Raw genomic sequence first — 24591 nt, 5'->3', positions numbered from 1 at the left:
TGGAAATGATTTAATAGAAGGAGAAAAATGGATAGTTTGAAACAGGTTCACAGATATATATAAAAAGAAAACCTTGACCACCCCCCCAACAATTTAAAACTGCTTACAAATTACTAAGTTAAAAGTCTTGTTTGTTTTATATCTTGTTTGATAGACAAGAGAAGGAGCTTTTTAATGAAGAAGGACCTTTTTAATGGACTAACTAAACAATAATTAATCACAATCTTGCAAGACCTCAAAGGTCTCTTCTTCAGGTGACGATATCACAAAAGGTATCCCATCTCCTATAATCACTGGACTGCTACAGCTACCATTTCATATTTCAATATCTTGTTTGATAACTTTATTGGGTGTGTGTCTCCTTTCTGAAAATTGAGAATTTAACCCAATATGTGTGTGTCACAATTTGAATTAAACCCAAGTATTTCTTCATTGCAATAATAGCCACTTAGAATGAATTGGAAACAGCAGAAACTTGTGATATGGAGCGCCACTAATCACAGGAGAACAAATTATTTTAACTCTCCCATGCTTTCCTTTACCTTACCTGACTTGAATGTTAAAAGTAAGTGAAGCTGTTTTTCAATGCGTTCGGAAGCCTGTCCTTCACAGGCTACTTTAAAATGGGAAATAGCAGGTCAATGGGGTCCCCCTGAGCCCCATACTCAGTCTCAACATGTGAAAGTGATGACCATCACCTGACCAGGTCACTCCCCATCTTCAGCGCTTTCTCCAGTGTGCACGCTCTATTCTTTTCATTCGTCCGTTTTTTTTAAGCGCACTTAGGTCTGTACCCCTTTTCCTTTCATTTCATTTCACGTAAATACTGAAAATTAGGAGTGACCTTTTTTTTTGTGCTTTAAGAAATCAATTTAAAGGCTGATTGTTGCATTTTAACTGCTGCCGTAGTCAAGGGTCGCCTATTGATGTAATTGACGTGCCTCCCCTTAGCACTGACATTCTCACAACCAAAATGACTTAATTGGAGTTAATTACATAATGACAGTGTTGAAATGTGAAGGGGTAAAGGTTGCAGTTACATTTAGAAGTCACGGCTGGGTACTCAAATTGAGCTGGAGAATTCTCTCCAATGTTTCTTTAAGTTGCTGTAATAAGCCCTCAATGCATTCCTTTACTGATCCATCCTTGACCTTGGCTGTCCAATGATTATGGGGACTAATGCACTGCAGTTCTGGAGTTAGGAGCCATAGGGAGGGTATTGTGATGGGAGCAACTGCACTTGTACAGAAGGATCCAATTTTATTGAGCGTTTACTTGTGTTTATCATAACTGTAATTTTCACAGAAATTGGACAGATTGGGGAAGACAGTTCACATAATTATCATTAGTGTTTATTAACGCAAGGATATTTTTATTGGGAGAACTAATTGGTTTATTATCAGGGTTAATAACCTATATACAATGGTGTGCGCCCTGGTTATCACCTTGGTCAGTAGCATGCCACTTAAGTGTGCTAAATCTTGTTTTATTCTGTGTAGCATGCTATTGTATGTTGTTTATTGACATTCAAATCAATAATTGTACTACCTCCAATTACTTTACATGCATTTGAAATCAAATTTAGTTATTGTCGTATAGTAATAAACCTTTGAATTCTTTAAAACCTAAAACATGTGGGTAGAAATGAAGAGCCTCAGGAATTAAATGTTAACATTTTAATTTGAAAGTAATTATTAAACATTTTTGCAGCAGAAATGTAGTGCTGTGCACACAGAATTCCTCGGACAAGCAAACATCCGTTGTAATAAAAGTTATGTGTCTGTTGCCTGTTCATAAATATCCATTTCACAGGTTATATTCTCATAGGCTCTATTTAGCTCATGGTTTTGGCTTAGAAGCTTTAACTGTTTTTACATCCCTTTAAATCTTGTTTCCTTGGAAGCTGAATTGCATGGCAGTTATGTGAGGTGGTGGGATTGGCCCTGAATAACATGTGGTTAAGTCAGTGATACATATTGAGGGAACAAATGTGAACTTTTCGTTCCTAACCACTCTTCTCCCAGAAGTATCCTGTATGAATCGGAGTTCCATTAACTTTCGGCCTCTTTTGATGAAAATGCTGCCACTTTTCAATTGCTACATTTGCAAATGCATTTCACAGCTGCTTTTGATTGCATATCATCATCAGCCACGACCATGGAATGTCATCTTGGTAAAGAGCAGACCTGAAACTCCCACAAAGCATGCTGCCAGTAGTATTTTCACTTGCCATTTTAAATCCACATGTTTCCATTTCCAAAGCCTCATCGTATTCAGTTTTGCTCTTTCCAATGTTTTTTTTTTTTTGTTGTTGTTGTTGTTTTGATGATCCAGATGATCCAGTCACTGTTGGAAAAACACAGCCATGGCATGAAGCTGAAACTCTACATTGATCACTTGACCGCACTTTGCCTAGAAAGGGACCCCCAGTTCCTGGAAGGGCTTCCACCTTTACCAGCTGCTGAGAAAGAGGATGCTGAGCATCAGTGGGAGGAGAGGGCAAGGAGTTTGACGACTGAGCAGGTAAAAACAAATCGCAAGCTTTTTAGTTTCTACTCTGTTCTTATCTTTCCTTGACTCTTGTTTCACATGGAAAACCTTCCCAGGCCCACTTAGAGGACTGCTAAAGTCAGTCCCACTGATTTAAATATATACATATCAATTGTTTAATGTTATCTGAAGCAGCAGTGTCCAATCACGGTCCTGGAGGGTTTAACAGGTAACAATGAGATGATTAATTACTTATTACTTGTATTGTAACACTTGAAATGTATTTGCTTACGATTGTAAGTCGCCCTGGATAAGGGTGTCTGCTAAGAAATAAATAATAATAATAATAATAATAATAATAATAATTAACTAACTCAGGGTCTGGATGGAGGTTTAATTGGTTCAATTAAACAGTTTACAACAAGGTTGGAACAAAGACCAGGAGTGGAAGAGCAAACTTTGGACACCCCTGATCCAAAGCAACATTGCAGCTGGTTTTATGTCTCTCAGAAGCTGGTCAGTACTGGCAGGATGAGTGAACACCTAAGGGAAATTATCCCAATACATTTAAGTTGTGTTTCTGTTTTTAGAACTTAGGACTTTACTGTATTGTGTGCTTGAGCCTACCAGACATGCACACTTTAACCCTTGTCATCTTTTCGTACCCTGTTGCTTTAAGGCTCTGATACTTTCACCATTCCATTTATCATATCACAACAGGGTAGGCTAAAGAGACAAGAGTTGGATTTTATCCCCCAAAGAAGACGGTAATGAATCTGGAATGACAGTCTTGATCCCTTGACAACGTTTTCCAGTCTGACAAACCATTTTCTTATTTTGATTGCTGTATATCTGTTACATCGCTGCCTTGCTACATTTTCGTAGAGTTCTGCATTCCTTCTGTGGGGGTGAAAAAATAGTTTGCTCTATTTAAAATATTTTATCTTCTTTCAAGGGTTTAATGTTACCTACTGTCTGGAGCGTGAGTGACAATATGCATAGCTTATGCCGTGGATCCTGTAGCACTTGGATCCTATTCACTCCTAATGCAGAGCAGAGGGGCTGACCACCTGCACATAGAGACTAATCACTCCAGGCTATTCACTGCATTGTAATCCTGAACAAAGAACATTTGGGCATTCATTTTTCCTCTTATTAAATTATAATAGGTGCAGATCATGTGGAGCAGGAGGTCAAAACAGGCTGGAGCCACAGCAAGGTAAACCTTGTTCAGAAAATAAAAACCAACACGTGAACGATGTAGTACGCAGCGGCGAATTGAATGCTGACGTTTCGATTTTTATAAAGAATAATCTCACTGATTAGTTCATTTGTTTATACAGTCATGTACGGTACAACTGTTTGGTATTCATACCCACATGCCCATAGACATGTCGTAAACCAATCATACCTCCCGAGTTTGAAGTCCAGAAAGCAAGCTGTTAGCTTGGTCTTTCCATACACTGGGCTGTGGATCTGTATGCTTTTATTCCAATAAAGATGACAAGTGTCCTATTAGACTGGAAGTAAGTGATTGTCTGTCATTGTCAAATTTCAAGCTCACTTTGAAAACTGTAGTTATTAAAAAAAAATAAAATAAAAAAAACATTTAAAACACCAATTTTGTATTCAAACTGAATACGTACTAAATAAATACAATCATACATTTCAATAGGTAATTGTTTAAAACTGGTAAATATAATTTGTGCACTGGCATGTTTGCAAAAGCCGAGGTACATTTTAATTAATTAATCTGTCAGCCTGTTGTTGGCAAAAGTTAAGCGATTGGGAAAAAATGCACCATTGGGTAACAGCATAGAGTTAAACTATCACTCTTCATGCAGTTTCGAATCCTGTCACATGGGAGCTTGCACACTGCAGCTAGAGCTCATGAAACATGAAACTATGGGAACGGCTGAATATATTCAAACCCATTTTTACGCATTATACCCTGTCACAATCCGATAATATAAAAGAATAACCAAGCACCGACATCGTCAAGTAGCTATACAAAACTACACTGTATTTAAATGAAATCATGCGCCACAGCCAATGCATGGAGGGAGATTTAGTCTGAGTATGTGGTTGACAAAACACAGATGGCACACTGGGCTGGTGTCATAGTTTTAAAGTGAGCCAGTTAGAATGTATTACATGTTGGGTTACATTAGAACACTCTGATACCAGGGCTCTGTTTTGATACTCCATTAATACAGCTCTACCATGCTGATCCATGACTCAATTCAATCCAACTGCCACACAATGAACCAAAAGCCTTTTTTCTGCATATTGAAACTGACACCAGGTAGCACAATATGATATATGACATGCCAGAAGCCTGGGTCAATAATACTGGCATTTAGTGGCAGAGCACATTACAGTGTGTGTGTCAGGGTTAATATTTAGACCCCCCCTCCTCTTGAAGAAGGTGTTCTCTGCTGCACCTCTCCACACCCTGCTGGCTATGGGGCTGATGCAGTTGTGTGCGCTCAAGTATTTAAAGAACAAAGTAAGAACAGTGAAACCACAGATCCAGCAAGGGGCAGGCAGAATCAGAGCTGATCAAAAACACTTGATCCTGCATTCTAATAAAAGTCTTTGCAGAAAAGCAGTTGTTTATATAGAGACTCCCCACCAGGCACAGAGAACCCTGGGGGCAAATCAAGAGTTCTTCTGTATAATAGATGTATATACGCACATGGCTAAATGAATGTAGCAATCATAAAAAAAAAAAAAAAAACAGAAAGGGGAGAAGTAAAAACATTTCTGGTTTGCTGGTCATGAGGGATCCATTGTTTTTTTTTTTTTTACAGGAAAAGTATTTTTATTTTGTTTTTGTGTTGATGTTTCTGAAGAGCTGACCTCATAGCATAGGAATACTGTAACATTTTCTGACCCTTGCTCCGGTAAATAAAATAAGATGTTTTATTACTCTCCAAATATACAGTGCAAGGAGATAAATGTACAGAAATGTCTTTATCCGGTAGTCTCCTGCAGTTCAAGCATTAGCCAAAAAGTTTGTCTGCTTGATTTCTTCTCATATAAGTTTTAACTCGTGAGTTTTCATATTTATTTTTTAAATGTCTGATATTTTTGTATATATTTTTACGTACAGTATGTGTGTTTATAGTTACATTTGCGTGTACTACGTATGATACATGAGGTAAAAAATAAAGTTACAATTAGCTTTTCTACTGTAAACTGTGGAAATATGGTCTCTCTCAGTTGGTCTTCTGAAATTGCTCTGGTGGAGTTGTTAGATTTTCTGTTTCTAAACAAGTTCAAATGTTGACATTTTCATTAGGCAGGAGCGCTTGAGAATGTCAGGCTGTCATCATAACAGTTGCTCAGCTCGCTCCCAGTCTGAACACTCTTTCCCAGGGGTACGCCGCGCTGTCACCTGCTCCTGAACTGGGGAATATTACTGCACCAGTGTTTCCAGCAATTTTTTTTTTTTCATAATTGCTCCCTTTGATGTCTCCAGATTATTTTATTGTGATGTAATATGTAATTCAAGAACTCGAGTCAATTAATGAGCCAAGGTTGAGAGAGCTGTTTTTTCACCTTATACATGAAGATCCCACTGTCCCTCCCTCCCTCTCTCTCTGTCTCTCCCCCTCTCTCTCCTCACTCTCACTATGTTAGAAAGTCTGCCTAATTAAATGGTTCTCATGCCTGCGTTATCTCAGAGTAAATTGATTTTAACCAGTTGTATACGACAACATACCAGATTTGGTCTTTTTCCCAACCTAACGAAGAAATGTATGATAAAAAGATTCTGCCATCATCATCTACCATCAGCCTGTAGTGCCACTTTGCAATGCTGAACAGTTTTCTAGGAAATCGTTTTTGGTTTTTACTCCTAATTTTACTCCCTGGGATTGCTGGTTTGTAACCTGTTGCTTAACACGTTGTTTATTCTTTTTCTGACAATTATTGACGTTCTTAATCCGTAGCAGATGGCACCTGGTGTTGAGAGTTGGAGGACTCACAGCACTGCCCAGCGATAGGTCCACTTTTATCTCTGCGTACACACACAGCACTTCAAGAGGGGCTTGGGAATAGGCATCCCAAAGCAGATTGAACATGTTATTCTTGAGACTGAGACAAATGGAGGAGGATTTAGGTGGCTTAGGGACTGGCAAGGCTTCAGAGCCTGGGCGATTCGGTGCTTGTTTAGTGTAGAATTCAAGCAGCCCCAAGACCCTTCATGTTTTCCTTACTGCCTGATTCACAGGGATACACTGGATATTATGTTAACAAACATGTTTCTGAGCCTTGATGGGAATGGAGTTTTTAATTAGCTATGTGTAACTTTATCCTATTTTAACAGACCTGGTGAAGATTGAGTTTAATTTACTGTGGTCAACCAAACTTTGATTAGCATCTCCTTTATTTAAAGTAAAAACTAGAGGGAATGAGAGGAGGAAAGTATTAATTCACAAATGGAGTATATTCCTCTCTGTTTCTAAAGTAACTTCAGCAGGGATGAGCATGATTTTTATTTAATTTTTTTTTAATTTTTTTTTTTATCCTAGTGATGCCTAGTGTTGTGGTTCATCCTGTCTCGTAATGTTTCCTAGTTGCACGTATCCAGTTTCTGCTGTAGGCAAGGCAAGGAGAATGATGGGCTTAAGTATTTGTTTCCTTTGGGAAAAAATTATATTTCATGAGCTGTTAATTGCAGTGACTAAATGGACCCTTGAGATTTTTTTGGAAGATTTTTTTCTTCATATATTTTTTTTATAATATTACATAAAATATGTTTTGTTTATATAAGCGAACCAGTGGCGAATGCTTTACATCTTACAATCAATGCCTCTGCTTCTGCTCATAGGCATACTATTAGGATATTAATAACTATAATGGCAAAGCCATAATTGGCCTATATGCATGATAGTCAAACTGTAACCCAAAAAATCTTTGACCGAGCATTTTCACATGTCCAGGCAAAATGTATCCGTCATGAGATTGGCTTATGCTCAAGCCAAAATCTCATTCGATTTTGTTTTAATTATTGTTTTATGAAGACATTATCCTATTTAACTCGGCTGTGCTGAATTTAGAAATACTAAAATAAACAATGGCAAAGGTTTTGACTAGAAGTATTTTTCAGTGTCTTCAACATTCCAGTGAAATGTTTGCCATTGAATTGAACATTTCTTCTAGCATTTCTTTATGCTGACATTACATATAGATAGCTGGAGGTGTTGAGTTCAGCACAACAATTTTCAAATTCAAAAAATATTCTTTAGTAATTTCATTGAGCAGTCCAGAGCCTTGTTCCAACTAGGTCTTTCATTGTTTCATTGAACCTTATTGAGCAATTAAGTCATTGCAATGAAGGTCCTAGATTGCAATGGACGGAAAGAGCCACAAGTGAGTACCACTGTTCTAGGTTCAGCATCAACAAACATCAACAAAAGTAATTTAATTTGAAAGAATATATATATATATATATATATATATATGGTTTACGTGTACCATCAGGGTGACTGTGTTTTATATTTTTCAGAAATTGTAGCACAATCATTTTAATAGTGAAGAAATTAAATGTGGCCGGTTAAAAAACAAACAAAAAAAAGATCATTAATCACCCTGGAAGGCCAGTTGGCACTCCTCTTCCTCTGTTTGTTGTTTTGGTCGGCATCCATGTGGATCCTGAGCTGTAAGATGTTTTCCAACTGATTCTAAGGGATGTCTTGGGAACTGGTCGGCTGTAAGGGGTGTCAGAGTAACATTCTTACACTATGCTCCAAAAGCACTTTACGCCTTGCGTTTTGACAGATAATAAAAAATAAAATAATAATAATCTACCGATTCTCTTGAGCCCTGGAATGCAATGTCACAGTAAAGATAAGTAAGTGTTACAAACTGCCGGACACTGATGTCTCAATTTGTGGTAATTTATTATGTATTTTAATATTTGCCAATGAATGATTGTGCAGGAGGTTCAGTATGTGGTAATATGCTGGGGTTCAGATTCAGCAGCTGGACAGAAGAAACCTGAAAACAAATGTATGGAGTGTTTTATGTCTAATGAATATTGTGGCATCAATTTTCATGCTCATAAAAAAGTCAAAGCAGGCATATGAAAGTGGAAATGAAGTTCGGTTCTCGTTCTGTGTGGTACACAAGCTGTATGGAAAACATTAGGAGGCAGTCCACCTAAGAAAACAATAAGCATGAGAAAAGAAGTTGCATTTAAAGGCAGATGGAAAAGCATTTTATGGATAATTTAGATTTGTAGCCCTGATGCTGAAAGTAATGAGAATTAAATGTTTTGGCTTTTTCCCCTTCCCCTCCATTTGCCTGTCTTATTGAATATCTATTCTCCACAGTGTCATTACTTCAATACCCCACCATCCCACTAGACTTTCAATGAAGCAGGACTGCTGACCCCCAGGGTCAGAGAGACTGGGCTTGTTTAACTGTGCTGGGAGAATGGGCTGCCCATGGACCTTGACAATACAGCAGGCTCTGCTCTTCCACTCCCACTGCTTATGCCTCAGGGTGCTCTCACACAGAGCTTGCACTATTTTCTGCCAATTGCGGTAAAATATGTTTCCCCTTGGTTTTACTGCCTCACCTCAAGTGTACAGTAATCCCTGAAACCTGTTATATCACCCCCTGAACTCCATTATCCGATCCCTCGGGCTGCACACTGCATTGTCTGTAGCACTTTCTGCTTCCGTACAGATATTAAATTAAGCATTGTGGCTTAGCTAGGAATGTGCAGACACTTGAAACTGGATTTGAGAGTCAATTCACTTTTCATTGAATTGTAACAGTATATGGCATAAGAATGTGGATGTTTGCAAATCCTAACCCTTGAGGAGGGGCTACAACATCAAATTGAATGGTAATTTATTAAGCTTCAGTATGGGTCATTCTGGAACCAATGAAAAAGAAAAACTGGATTGGCAGATGGAAAATAGCAATGCCTTGGGTTTTGAAGTTCAGCTCTAGCTCCTTCAGTATTGCCAATGGTAAAGCGGGTCTCCATTGTGTTTCCTAATAGACTTCATATTACTTAAGTATCTGGCTATCAGGGACAGCGCCAACGTCTATTTCAGTTTAAACCAATTTTATTTAAGCCAAACTGACACAGAGGTCTGTTCTTCTGTGTAATTCAAATTAAGTCTTCCTTTACAGTTCCTTGGCTTTCCCTTTGTGGAATATGAATTTCTTGAGTCTGTATATCCAGCCTGTTTTTACGTAACCACAGATGGTAACCAAATTGTAATAATAAGAGCAGTTTAACCTGAATACTACGGGACCACTGTTTTGTCTGTAAGTTGTGTGTAATAAATGAACAGATAGATGCTTCATTAACAGGAGAAGGAATGTGACAGGTTTTCATGCAAAGCTGGTACCAGCAGAAAATGTGTTTCACATCAAGGTGCTGGTGCCATACTAAAGCATTGGGGATTTACTTAATGGTCAATTTCCACTGTATCAATCAATGTCATAACTGGATAAAAAAAAAAAAAAATCCTTTACTCTTTCCATTTTCCTGCAAAACCATTTTTTTAAAGTATATATATATATACAGACGTGCTCAAATTTGTTGGTACCCCTCCACAAAAAAACAAAGAATGCACAATTTTCTCTGAAATAACTTGAAACTGACAAAAGTAATTGGCATCCACCATTGTTTATTCCATATTTAATAGAAATCAGACTTTGTTTTTGATTTTTTATTCAACATAATATTGTAAATAAGAAAACAAATGAAAATGGCATGGACAAAAATGATGGGACCGCTAACCGAATATTTTGTTGCACAACCTTTAGAGGCAATCGCTGCAATCAAACGTTTTCTGTAGCTCTCAATGAGACTTCTGCACCTGTTAACAGGTAGTTTGACCCACTCTTCCTGAGCAAACTGCTCCAGCTGTCTCAGGTTTGATGGGTGCCTTCTCCAGACTGCAAGTTTCAGCTCTTTCCATAGATGTTCGATAGGATTCAGATCAGGACTCATAGAAGGCCACTTCAGAATAGTCCAATGTTTTGTTCTTATCCATTCTTGGGTGCTTTTAGCTGTGTGTTTTGGGTCATTATCCTGTTGGAGGACCCATGACCTGCGACTGAGACAGAGCTTTCTGACACTGGGCAGTACGTTTCGCTCCAGAATGCCTTGATAGTCTTGAGATTTCATTGTGCCCTGCACAGATTCAAGGCACCCTGTGCCAGGCGCAGCAAAGCAGCCCCAAAACATAACCGAGCCTCCTCCATGTTTCACTGTAGGTATGGTGTTCTTTTCTTTGAAAGCTTCATTTTTTCGTCTGTGAACATAGAGCTGATGTGACTTGCCAAAAAGCTCCAGTTTTGACTCATCTGTCCAAAGGACGTTCTCCCAGAAGGATTGTGGCTTGTCAATATACATTTTAGCAAATTCTAGTCTGGCTTTCTTATGTTTTTCTGTCAAAAGTGGAGTCCTCCTGGGTCTTCTTCCATGGAGCCCACTTTCGCTCAAAAAGTGACGGATGGTGCGATCAGAAACTGACGTACCTTCACCTTGGAGTTCAGCTTGTATCTCTTTGGCAGTTCTTTTTCTACCATTCGCACTATCCTTCTGTTCACTCTGGGGTCGATTTTCCTCTTGCGGCCGCGCCCAGGGAGGTTGGCTACAGTTCCATGGACTTTAAACTTCTCAATAATATTTGCAACTGTTGTCACAGGAACATCAAGCTGCTTGGAGATGGTCTTGTAGCCTTTTCCTTTACCATGCTTGTCTATTATTTTCTTTCTGATCTCCTCAGACAACTCTCTCCTTTGCTTTCTCTGGTCCATGTTCAGTGTGGTGCACACAATGATACCAAACAGCACAGTGACTACTTTTCTCCATTTAAATAGGCTGAATGACTGATTACAAGATTGGAGACATGTGTGATACTAATTAAAGAAACTAATTAGTTTGAAATATCACTATAATCCAATTATTTATTATCTTTTCTAAGGGGTACCAACAAATGTGTCCAGGCCATTTTAGAATATCTTTGTAGAATAAGCAATAATTCATCTCTTTTCACAGCTTCTTTGCTTTATTCTATGACATACCAAAGGCATGCAAGTATACATGATAAAATAGCTTTTAATTTCATCACTTTTCAGGAGGAATGAAGCATTATTTCAATGAGCTGTAAGGGTACCAACAAATTTGAGCACGTCTGTATATATATATATATATATATATATATATATATATATATATATATATATATATATATATATACATGTCCTACAGGAAAAAAATAAATCATGGGTTTGGTCAAGTTATTCCATATGAGTTAAATTAGTTTGACTGCTGTGTGAAATTCTTCCAGTGCTTTCACGTGAATCTTCTCAGCAGTGTTGGATAAGTTCACTGTCTACATAATCTTTATCTCATGAATATCCAGAGGAGAATACAAACACATCTTTATACTGTAGTTTGCATAAGGCTTTGGTTGAACTTCAGTCTTTTTAATATGTTCTTGAGACATACTGTACGTTAGGTTTTCATTCAAGCAAGTTAGTGCTGCGTGATACTTTCCATTGCCTTGTTACTGTGTCACTTTCAGGTCTGCTGTGAAAACGTATCCCCCCAGGACTGCACTAATCTACTCGGGAGGTTCAGTCCTTCACTCCAAACTGCAGTATTAACAAATGTTTTTCCTGAACAGGTTACTGTTGTTCAGAATATGATCCCGAGTTCATGGGAGATTTATGGTGATTTTACGGGTCATCTTTGATTTTCAGACTTTTACACATATTATTGCATATTATTGAGAGGCAGTTTCAGCATTAGCAGGGCTCTTTTCTATCCAAGCCTACAGCTGATGGAACAGACATACAGCTAGAATTTAGTGTTTAGCTCCAAGGACATACAGTAAATGAGTAAAGTATTCAAAACAAGGTCAAACCAGTTTCTCATGGACTCCCTGACTCCTGTATACTGAATATATATATTCCTTCGAACAACTTAAGTATGGATTAATTTAAATGTTTTCAGGCCGTAAAAAAGTACGTTTTTGGTCTACAGGCTACCCAGCATTGCCGTGAAGCAGCTAGAACTCAATGGTTGGTATTACTCTTTGAAGTAGGCCAAAAAAATGAACGTAGGCAACTTTTGTTCTAGTTCAAAAGCTTTGCGGGCTGTTGGTGTTAAATATTTTGGATACCCCCATACTGGATGATAAGGAGAAGGAGTGACTGAAGCAGCTTTCACAGATGGCTAATGCCTCAGGGTTGATGTACAAGCATGCCATATTATACAAATTATTGGCCTTCCTGAAGTCAGCGTTTAAAAATAATGACCTGGCCATTGAAGAGCCCAAGGCCATGGGCCAGTGGTATTATTCTGCGTCTGAGGTCACAATTTGCCCCTGTGGGGTATCGAGTCCCGGAGAGAAATGGGGGCTTTGGAGAGCAGCCTTTTCTGTTGCACTAATGTTTTCAGAATGTTGGCGTGTGCTTATGCCAACCACCGCCTGCAGCCGGGTGCCAAAGACTTCACTTTATTTTTGTGTTTTTTATCGAGTTGTAACAAGGATTCCATAACATCATCTTTCACTGCTGTCAGGCCGGTGTCTCTCTCCAGAAATGATGTGGTGCTGAGTGCTTTCTTGCACAGTCCAACTGGAATGCTCCTTAATTAGTGTCCTTCAGCTTTAAACGGCGCTCCACACACGTACGGCTCTTGCTCAGGTTTCCTCCACCAGCACCTGCATTGTGCGTTCATCCTTTTGGCTGCTTGCAAACAGCAAAGCAAATCATTTCACAGGTAGAATGATGAGCTGTGCCAGTCTGCCAGGTGTGTCTGGAATGGAGAGAGCGTTCTGGTCTATGTCTGACAATATTTCCTTATTAGGTGTTTTGCAAATGAGTAAGCTAACACTTTAGGGCTAATGACCAAGTTGGGGAGTGATAGCAAAAGAAGTCAAGTTTGATTTTCAAAATATCTTTCTAGAATACCACTAATAAATAGAAGAGACATTCTTTTCATGCCCATATGTTGCATGATGAATGTATATTCTGGTTCGAATGATCTGGTTTGAATGTGCCTAAATAAAATGGAGATGAAATGTAAACTTTTTTTTTTTTTTTTTTAGCATCAGGCAATTCTTCAAAATGAAACTGTTGTGGAACAAAATTGCCAAGAAACAAAATATTTTCATTTAACCAAGACATGCTTATAGAAAAATTTATATAATTTGACATAGATTTTGCCTTGGTCAGCTGCCATTTGTTCATGGCTTATAAAAATTCTTCCTTTATAGACTTTGAAATACTCGGTGGGACATTCCACAACAAGGCTGAGACATGTTTTATACAATATGTTTTTGAAAAGCGATACGTGGATGCAAGTGCCAAGATTGAGTCTTGAAAACACACATCAGGGCCATGAAGTCTAGCAGCTTAGAATGCAGATCAACAGAAAGCAGTGGTGACATTGAATTCACATTTTTCCAGAAATCTGCAAAATATAAATCATTGTATGCCTCCCACTGCTACAGCCAGTTTATAGTGGCAACGGCATGCTGGAGCTTTACATTTTCCAAGCGAAAGCCCTGAGCACTGCCCCATTATGTACCCTGGGTAAAGTACAGTTTTCAAGGGTTTTCACTGAGCTATTTCATAGTGCATTCCAGATGCAAAGATAAAGATTGCTGGTTATGTGCAGCCAGAAAACCACTTCTATACTTTTTCTTGCATAACCTGCATCTTTCCCCCTTTCTTCTTTAACCATAGAAATGCCAGACAAGATAGCAACCACACCATTACATGTGTTTGCTTTTCAAAGCAAAGGAGGATTGTCTACATAACTACAAGAGGCAGAAATAAATCAATGAACAGGGAAAAACAGAAAGGTTTTAAAAGCGCTATTTGAAGCGTTTAATTGCCCCGCCGTGCCACAAAAGTGAATATGATATCTCTCTGAAGAGGTAAAAGATTGTCCTCAAAGGGAAATATTCCCACACGTCTGGGCTTTATCGGGCCCACATTCTGTCGTTCCAGATGGAAGGTTGATGTACATTACCTCAAACCTCATCACAAGGGCATACCTTTTGTGTTATGAGTATTTTTCCACCACTTGACTTATCGCATTATCAAAGTGTTTTCAGATTCTCTTTCGAGATGTCGCTGAGATAATTCTGGCGTAGTGCAGGCTTCATTCCCCCCGGTGCTTACAGTTCTCTTTTGAATCACACCAGCTTGTCTGGGAGGCCAGTCACCTTATTTATCTGATACCTACTTGATGGACTTTAATGTTGACTCGGATTTTGCTTCTTATGCACAGGGAGCGTAGGTGTCAGAAGGTCCTTCTTTGCTACCTTTCCTAGGGGAATGAGTCTGTGGGATCAGGTTTTGATTAATGAAAGCAAATCTTACAGCTCAAAAAACCACACACTGTGATCGTCACATTTGATGAATTAAAACCTATGCAATGTAATTGCTTAAATGATCTGTAGGTGACCTGTTAATTTATCAATTCAAAGGTCTTATCCAGTTCAGTATTGTGTATCTAAGACCTAAATATTACATTATTATTATTTATTTTATTTTTTTTAGTTTTACTATATACCCAAACCGTATTTACACTTCAATACAGTACATTATTTTTAAATGTACAGATATATACAGAATATACAAAGATGCGCTAAGTACTAAATGTCATATGCGGTTGATTTTTTTTTCCTGGTTTGCTTATACATGCTTTTTTTCTTGTCGTATCCCCCTGGAACATTGACAGAACTCAGAAATTAGCAGTATGTGAGAGCAGCTTCAATCTCTCCCTCTCCTTAACATCCTCCTACCTAAATGTCTTATGCCCCTGGCACATAGACAGGACTCGTGGTGGGAGAACTGTCAAGTCTGTAATTTAGAGCCTCTCTATACAGCAGCTTCTTGCATGCATGTCTTGCACTTCCACTTCATGCTTGATAATTCATCTGTCAGGATTTACTGTAGCCCCAACTCTTCTGTATAATCATAACCAATACGGTTAAATCCTAGAACTGTGCATGAACTTGAATACAAAAAGCTCTTGTGTAAACATCTTGTTCACCAAATTCGGTTTGTTTTGTGAGATCATTGGGTGCATGTCAAAACAAACTGTGTGCTTTCATGTTTATAAGAATTCAACCCATCAGCTTTAGATTAGCTTGCTTTTATGTGATATCACCCATCCATTATTGCTCAAAAATGACTTTACAGGGGCTCCCAAGTGGCGCATCCAGTAAAAGCACTCACTAGAGTGCAGGATGCGCTCTATAGCCTGGACGTCGCCGGTTCGAGTCCAGGCTATTCCACAGCTGACCGTGGACGGGAGCTCCCAGGGGGCGGCGCTCAATTGGCCGAGCGTCGTCCGGGGGGAGGGAGGGTTAGGTCGGCCAGGGTGTCCTCGGCTCACCGCGCACCAGCGACCCCTGTAGTCTGGGCGGGCGCCTGCGGGCTTGCCTGTAAGTTGCCCAGAGCTGCGTTGTCCTCCGACGCTGTAGTTCTGAGGCGGCTGCACGGTGAGTCTGCAGAGTGTAAAGAAGCGGGCGGCTGAAGGCACACGCTTCGGAGGACAGCGTGTGTTCATCTTCGCCCCTCCCGAGTCAGTGCAGGGGTGGTAGCGGTGAGCTGAGCCTAAAAATAATTGGGCATTTCAAATTGGGGAGAAAATAATAAAAACTAATTGGCAACAACTAAATTAAAAAAAAAAAAAAAATGACTTTACAGGGACTTCAGAGGCTTTTAGATGGATACAGTAAGACACGCAAAAAACGTGCCGTGAGATGCAAAGTACCAGCATTGATGCCCAGTTTGTACTTGGAATGTTGCTTTTTTATTATTATAATACCTCTCTTCCTACACAGCAGCTAGACCTACACTAAACTACACTATAACCAGGCAAAACAAACCTGGTGAGTTATGTGTAATGTAAAGTTAGGTTTTTATATTTCAGCTTAAAGCAGTGGGTGTGACACAAAAGTAGCAGTGAATATTTGTTTTCAAACAATGGTATTTACCTGTTGTGTTGTGCTCCTCTGTCAGTCCTCAAGACATACAGTCAATAAATCCATAGTTAGTTGTTTAAAATAACAGCAGTGATCAGCTTTTTTTAGTGCAGGGTTCGTTTTATAATGTATTTATTGTCCTTTTGGCAAGTTGTTTTTTGTCCGCTAGGAGTTGGCGTGTTGTGATATTGTCAGAAAGCCTGTTCAGATGAGTAACCCAAATATAATTACATATGTTAGAGTGAGTGTGGAATAATATGCCCCTAACCCTCTGAACTCTTTCAGTCCAATTCCTTGTTGTTCATTGTTTAACCAGGATGAGATCCCATTGAGATCTATGTCTCATTTCAAGGGGGTCTGAAGCAACAGGCGTTCTCGAACTGCAGGCTGACAGCTTACAGTTATATGGCATTAGGGTGAGGGGTCAGATAGCACAACAACTTGTGATGATTATGTTTTGACTGCTGTACCTTTAATACATGACAGTGTCTTGTGCGAGTTTCTAATGAGAAGGGAGGGAGAGCGAGAGTCCTGTGTAATGGGGGACGTATGTTTTGTTGCTTCAGTCCCACTTGTATTATGTTACGGATGTAGAGACAACGCCCCTATATGTGTATAGGATTGATAGTGCTACAGAAGGGAGTTCTGTATAACTCATGAGACATAATCAAAGAATTGAATTCCCTGAAACGCTGCGTGTCTGTGTGTTTTGTGGCCTCTCATCAAACCTGCAGCCGAACCTCCTGCTGATGGACGACCGCCAAGGATCCCTCACAGCGACCCCCCAAGCAGCGATTCAATCCAAAGGATTTCAGTAGTGGTTTTAGGAACTTTTGGGGGAAAAACAAACTCTGCAGTTTTCTTTATGTATCAGAGGTTCATAATGAATACCAGTAACCAATTCACTGGCACTGCCAGCTGTCTCGGTTGATACCAGGTTTTATACAAATCTCAATAGGTTTTAAACCATGAATTAAGGGGGAAAAAAGTTGCGTTTGCTTCAAAGACTTTTTAATTTAACCAAAAAAAAAAAAAAGGTTTGAACTAAACATTTCAGACCATTTTCATCGGCCGACAATATCGCAGTGTTCATGGAGATGATAAATGAGTCTTACCTGCATCATTTATTTAATTAATGAGATACCATTAGCTGGCTGACATTGGGCATGGCGATTTGTTTTTGTTCTCCCGTGCTGTTTGAAGTGTAATATTTATTCTCTTACTTGCATAAGTACACTTTAATAGTAAACTACCTGCTTGCCCGCGCTCTGTGATACTTTAAGAGATAACATGACGGCACGGTTCCCCGCTGTCATTCAGTGTGGGTCTGTTTATATTCTCTCAGCTTCTGTTTTTTCAGATGAAGAAAATTATGTAATTAGTTGTGTTTTTCTTTTTTTATATATCATTGGGGAGATGTTTCCAATTTAAATTCAACCTCTGCTTCTTTCACCCAATCAATAATTGTCTAAATCCCTAAAAAAAAATCCTTTTCAGCTTGATTTAATTGTTAAATAGTAGTTTAGTCTAAAGTTTAAGCCTTCAAAGGGGAAGGGATGCAGGGGGGGGGGACATAATATCAATAGGCAGTCCCAGAAAAAATCAGTCTTTTCCCTTTCTAATTCAAGTAGGCCTTAGGCCTATAGTGGAATAGAAACCCTTCACTGTTGCTTTCAGGATTAGGTGGGTATTGCTTACATTAAAACAAGGAAAACAGCTGTAGTGGTAATTACCTTGATTCTCTATTACATACCATGAGGACCAGTAACAAAATTGAGTTTTGTTTGGTTTAGAATAGCAGTTTTAAGCAGGGAGAAAGCGGTAAAACTCAGGGAAATGATTTTGATGGAGGAGAAGCTAGAACAGGCAGAAAATGTACTGAGGCAAATGCTTTTTATAATATGCATTTAAGTTTTGTGTAATTTGTTTTCAATGTTATTTTATTCAAATCGTTTTGAGGCTTAGCAGTGACAGTGAGGGCTTGATATGATCAAGCTATACCCCGTCGGGATAAACCACAGCTGGATTTATTTTGGAGCATGTTTTGCACTGGGGATTCACCCAGGATTACATCAACGAGCTATCTTTGGTTGTCCCAGGATGACCCATCAAAATAAGAGTCCAGTCCAGGGGCAGCATCTTTGATCAACCACAGGTTTGAAACATTGTCTGTAGTGTCTGTCTGTCTTTCTCAGTCCCTGCATGTGTTAGTGGTCAGTGTGCTAATGTTGTATTATTATTATTATTATTATTATTATTATTATTATTATTATTATTATTATTATTATTACTTTCTTTTTTAAATAATAAAAGAGGACAAAGGGGAGCTTTTGAAGTTTATAGACTGTTTAGCTCACAGCTGTACTGGAAACTGGACTCTGTCAGAATCGACCTTTAGTAGCGTCTAGTGACAGGAAGATCAACAGAACAGGGTCAGTCCTGTAACCTCTGAAGGAATGAGGGGCACTGCAGCAAGTCAGCACTTAGTCCTGCAATTTATTTTCAGTATTGCGGAAATGAAGCGACTTCAAAAACATTCTGGTATTTGCAGCTCTGACTATAAATATACTAATTGGCAGGAGAGCTGCCTGGGAGGAACACACTGCAGTACAGGGACCAACCTTGAGAGGGGAGATAATACAGATATACGCTCCTCTTGGTCTTAAACAACAGAAGAAAGGTTGACATGTAACTCTTTGTGTTTTGTTGCATATCTGTTTAAAGCCCATAAATAATATTTTAAATAAGAATTTACCTCAAACACACATGAACATACCTATCTGCTTTTTGCTTCTTCCAAATGAGCCAGACAGGTCAGTGAATTAAACTAAGCACTAACAGGTGGAGGGGTAAGCTTTGTGTTTTCAGGGCGTTTGGTGCCGTTGGGGGTGAACATGCAGGTTACCGATGTTAGAATGCGGACAGACTGAGGTAAAAGCTGCCTTAGTCAAGCATCTGATGTTAATAATAATAAAAAAGTTCAAGTTTTTTGTTTTGTTTCTCATCGCTGTTTTTCATAAGCAGCACATGAAAAAACATATTTATTTGTATGTTTTACTTCAAAGAAACAAACAAAATAAATGTTGTGTCCTTTTAAATAGAATTGACTTTTACCATTGCAAGTACATTTTTTAAAATAGATTCATGAAATTGAGCCATGCTTTCATTAAACAAACGTTCTGTGATGTTCCTGAAGCAGTTACAGTTTAATCAGGACCGATCCATAGCAAACCCCTTGTAAAAGTTTACCACAGTATTTTTGTACAGTAATTTTGCAGTTTTCCCATGCTTTTCCCATGGTTGTACTGTGCATTTACCATAATTTACTAGGGCTTGCCATTTACTGTTATTTTTTATATGCTTTACCATACCTCTCTGGGCTTTACAATATGTGCCTTACCTTGCTTTCAGTATGCTTTATTACACTTTACTATGCTTTTATTATGGTAAACTTTTATAAGGGGCGGTAGAATTGTGACAAGATTGTGTCAGATGCATGAGAAAATCCTCTTCAATGCATTGTCATATACTAATTATCCTTATACCCTCTAAATGAATGATAGAGGAAACAAACACCCTTTTTTTCTAAGTTGTGGTTATGATTACATCTTTATGAGGGTACTGTTCGATTCCTTTGAAAACAGTTTATCATAACTCCCCCTGTCTTCTTATCTGTCTTTTTTTTCTTCTTTTTGAACATGCAAACCGTGCGGTAGATTTAAAGAAGATACATTTTTTCCATCCTGTGGTGTCCCTTATCCCTCCTTGTAGAATCCTGGTTTACTTATCTCCAGAGCCACCCCTACAGATGCAGTGTGGATGGGAATCTTAACCACAAAGCATACCCACTCATGACCAGCTATGTGCACTTCCCTTCCCTTTAGGAACAAATCATCAAACCTGAAAGTGCCCTCACCCAGTCTTTGCCTTGCATGCACAGTGCAGATGAAAACCTCCCTTGCCTTTGCAGTGCATCACCAACCAAATCAGCGTCCTGAATCTGCAGCTCTCCCATATTATTAAGGCAAACATGTTTGCATACCTGTGTTCTTTCATCTTCCTACAATTATTTTGTTAGAACAGTGGAGCTGAATTGCATAATTGTGCATTATATGGAAATTACTTTTTAAATCTGTACATAAAAAAGTAATGCAAGCTTACATTATTTGAAACATGTGATGATGTTTCTGTAAGACTTAAGTTTATGGCTCTGTGCAATAATTTGTAAAACTTCAATAAATGCTTCAATTAAGCTTTTTATATGGTAAAAAAAAAAAAAACTGTTTTATAACTAGCTGCTTATACTTCCAAGCAGGTGGTTTTGAACTCCTGTGTGCAATACTAATAGCATTGTTTATCAAGGAACTATTCCAGTTGTGTATGGATTATTAGTATTTAATAGTTTGACAGTTAACAACACTCTTAGCAATACATTTAAACCAGATCAGTTTAATTATAGTGGTTCTGATGTTTGGTGCAGTCAAGTGTAGGTGGATTGTTAGTTACTAAAAGGAGAATGAGGTTCAAGAGAATGTACACTCATTTGTAGCAGGAGTCCATTTAAATGGAAAAGAAGGAATTAACAAGTATTAGGCCTGTCATATCTAAATACATACAACACGCAGCAGAATTCATGGTGTTTGTACTGAGGGGTCGTTTTTAGTCCTTTTACTGTGTGTGTGAGCATCTGGGTACAGTTAAGACAGCAATTGAACACATTCCTTTTTCTAAAAAAAAAAAAAAAAGAAGAATTTAGTTGGAATAAATGTTTTGTAAAATTTGCATATTTTCAGAACCATTAAATAAACGCTGGTAGGTGTCATGCATGTCAACAATTAATTACAGCATGACCTATACCTGTATTAACTTATACAAAGGTTAATAGGAGGTTATGTTTACGTGTTAAATTTCTGTTGGATACGTAACTGCGTTTGTATATTCTTAATGATATTTACCTAGAGGCAAGCAAAAAAAAAGAAAGCTGGCAACCGTTTCCTATGATTTGAAATGCACCTTATGATGGATACTATCAGTGTCATACAATGTGTTGGGCCGTTTAAACGAAACCATGCAGCACATCTATTGTTTTAAATGAACATGAAAACATGTTCTTGCATAGATATAAAGACTGTGCCACACCATGTAAAAGGACAGAGCGTTCCTGTCTTTTTGTTCTTTGGTTTACAGTGATAGGGTATTTGACAACTTAATCACAGGCACCCGAATATGCTTTAAAGAGACTTGTCAAGGTGTTGACTCAAGCTTTCAGTAAGAAAAGAAGCAGAAGTGTTGTTTGGGTTGTGTTAACAAAGAGGCTGGTATAGTTGGCCAGCCACCCCCTCCCCTAAAAAGAATGCTGTATATGTGTTTTAATTATTGTACTTATTTTATGGTGCGCAGGTGTGTTTGCAAGTAGCAGGTTCACAAATAACAATTATTAGTTAAGAATATCTGAGTTTTCTGTTTGTAGGAAAAACCCTGTTAATGGCTTGACTGTAGGCTTTTCTTTTTTTTATTCCTCAGCATTTCTTGGTGGATGTTTCAATCCCTCTCCTATTCTTGTAAATAGCTCAGCTTCCCGTTTTGCTTATTGGTATAGCACTGGAAAGTGTGTAATTGAATTTGGGGAGCTGGACGAGAGTCACAGAATAATTGCTCGGGAAAGGACAGGGATCAACAAACAAAATGCATAGGTGGTCTTGCTGGCCTTGTTAAAAAAAAAAAAATTACAAACCATTTACATTCCCACTATTTGAATAGAAGAACAAGTGAACAGAAATGCAGCCTAGAAAGATAATAAAAATGCACTGCTTACGATGTACCAAATTTCAAATGCAGACCTTCTGGCTTGGCACGTTCCAGCAGTGTCTCTTGGTAATGTTCACATTTGTGACAGCATTTCCAGATAGGGTTGAGCTAGTGCTCACCGTGTGTGCCTGTGCATTGTTGCATTGTTTCTGCCATGCAAATCCAACAGCCTGAGTGACAATGTAGCCCAGTGTCCAAGATGTGTCCAGGGCCTGATGCAACTGCAGCCTATCATTTTAGCAGAGTTGTACAGCTTGTATTCCTCCTGCTGGCTAGTCTGCTTGAGGCCAAAGCTCATGTCTTTAAATAGCCTCCCCTGCCTCGTACCGATCCACAAGACCCCCAGCAGGTCATTTCAGTGCAGTAGACAAGCCACTGGCCAGGGCAAACCAAGCATAGCAACTTCATAATAAGATGCCTGCTATTTGATTGTAGACTTGACACAGTAAAATGTTTTGGCTGTTTAACGTCTTTGTTGCCTGCCCCCCATTTGAAGTGTGCTTTACTGTTTCTTATCTGAACAGGTAACGCTGGAGTGTGTTGGCCCTGTAATCAAGTTTAAGTAATAGATTTACAAAACCATTTTGCGTATGCTCTGTCTTAAGTCAAAAAGATGTTTTAAAGGTAATAAATAAATAAATAAGAATGCACTTTTGTTTTTGTGTGTTAAACCAAAATGTGTTTTACAGACAATGGTTAATTTTAAAGATGTTCTCAAACTGTGCACGTTTTAGATTACAAGAATGTCTGACCTCTACAGGATAATTCAGTCCCCACGCTAATTAACGCTAGGGCCCCCTCTGAGCAAACACAGCTGGTCTTTCCAACACTGTCCTTGTTATAAGATGCTCCTGTGTCTGACTGGTCTCAGACTGCCAGAGATCAGGCCTGTTTGTTTTTGTTTGGGTTGGTTTGGATTTAATAGTCAGTACTTTGAAGTGCAAGGCCAGTGTATTAGAAATAGGACACAAAGACATTGAGCACAGCTCTGTAACTTGATCAAGTGTTATTGTTAATAGTATTATATGATGAAGCATTCTTATATCTCTGTAATCTGTAGTTCACATTGATACTGCAGTGTCATCGTAGTTTTAAGAAATCACCTTTTAAAGTTGTAATGTCAGCCTTCAGATGTTTCTGTGTTTTTTGGAATGTTGTTGTGCTCTGCCAGCATTGTGTTATTTTGTTGAGTTTGATTCTATTTGTTTTATTCTTTGCATCTTCCGGCATCTCCTCAGTACATTATTACCCAAGTACTCTTTTAGAAAATGAAAGTGACTTAAGCCTCTTTCACACTGGCATGCTCTACCCAGGTCAGAACCTACCCGGGTCAGCTACGCGATTTCACTCTGCTTTTGATAAAGTAGGGTTAACCTGGGTGACAGACGCAAGTACACAATGCGAGTATCAATGCCCCGGCTAAACAGAAACATTCCTTGTGGAAGTGAAACCTTCACCTTATATATATATATATAGAATGGCATTGGTATTGTTTTATATGAAAACCATACCACAAGCCATGTGTTTGTGTAAATGTTAGCAGGCATTTTTGTAATCATAAAGCAAGACCAATAAAATGATCAGAATTTTTGGTGTAACAGATGCCCAGCTTGTAAAACAAATGCAAAAGAATGCAGCAGCACACACTATATATTATCAAGTGCAACTGTGTTTTTATTTTGATCTGCAGGCTTTGACATGCAGTTTTAGGAAAACAAATGTTTTCATAAACATTCTTCAGAACCATGTTAAATCAACATAAACATACGTGACAGCATTAGTTCACATTTTACTATGTGCTGTAGCACATACTATAGAACACCCTGCAGTATCCCATGCTTTCCGTATCACAGAAATATAGTTTACATTTTTTTAAACCGGTGTTTTGATATTTTATTCTACACACATCATGGGTCATAAATCACCTGGGGAATACATTTCTCAACTTCTCCTGAGAGTGTGGTTGCCAGAATGTCTCTTACCAACATCATTGTGTGTCTTGTTCATGCGCCTTGCTCTGGCAGTGTTGCCGCGCTGATTGAAATGCTGTGGGAACGATGAGCAGCCAGAGGCGGAGTTAGATTGGAATGGGCCCCGGTACAGAATTTTTAAATGGGCCTCCCTCCCCTCCCACATTCACCTAAAAGTTGGTTTCTTATTCCAAAGCAAGATGTTATGACTCTGTAAATAAAGAAATGAACACACTATTTCAGTGGCTTCTTCCTTGCTTTCAGCTCAGCGAAAGCATCAATGATTTTCGACACGGTCAGCTTCTTTGCACGTTCATTCTCGATTGATAACA

General features: G+C 38.7%; 1 protein-coding gene across 13 annotated transcripts in view; it reads left to right on the top strand.

Annotated features, from left to right (window-relative positions):
• The window catches only part of LOC117412450 (ERC protein 2), a 256504-nt gene that overhangs the window by 222844 nt on the left and 9069 nt on the right, over window positions 1-24591 (top strand). For 9 of the 13 annotated variants that reach the window (XM_058999907.1, XM_058999908.1, XM_058999903.1 and 6 more), the window contains one exon: window positions 2335-2523. In XM_058999907.1, coding sequence (XP_058855890.1) covers window positions 2335-2523 — 189 coding nt within the window. Of the gene's footprint in view, window positions 1-2334; window positions 2524-3659; window positions 3710-24591 lie in introns of those variants that run through there. The other 4 variants (XM_058999912.1, XM_058999909.1, XM_058999905.1 and 1 more) reach the window with 3 other exon arrangements.

This window comes from Acipenser ruthenus, chromosome 25 (assembly GCF_902713425.1).
Source record: "Acipenser ruthenus chromosome 25, fAciRut3.2 maternal haplotype, whole genome shotgun sequence".
NCBI lineage: Eukaryota > Metazoa > Chordata > Actinopteri > Acipenseriformes > Acipenseridae > Acipenser > Acipenser ruthenus.
The sequence above is the reverse complement of the archived record's forward strand: the minus strand, read 5'-3'. Positions and strand labels throughout refer to the sequence as shown.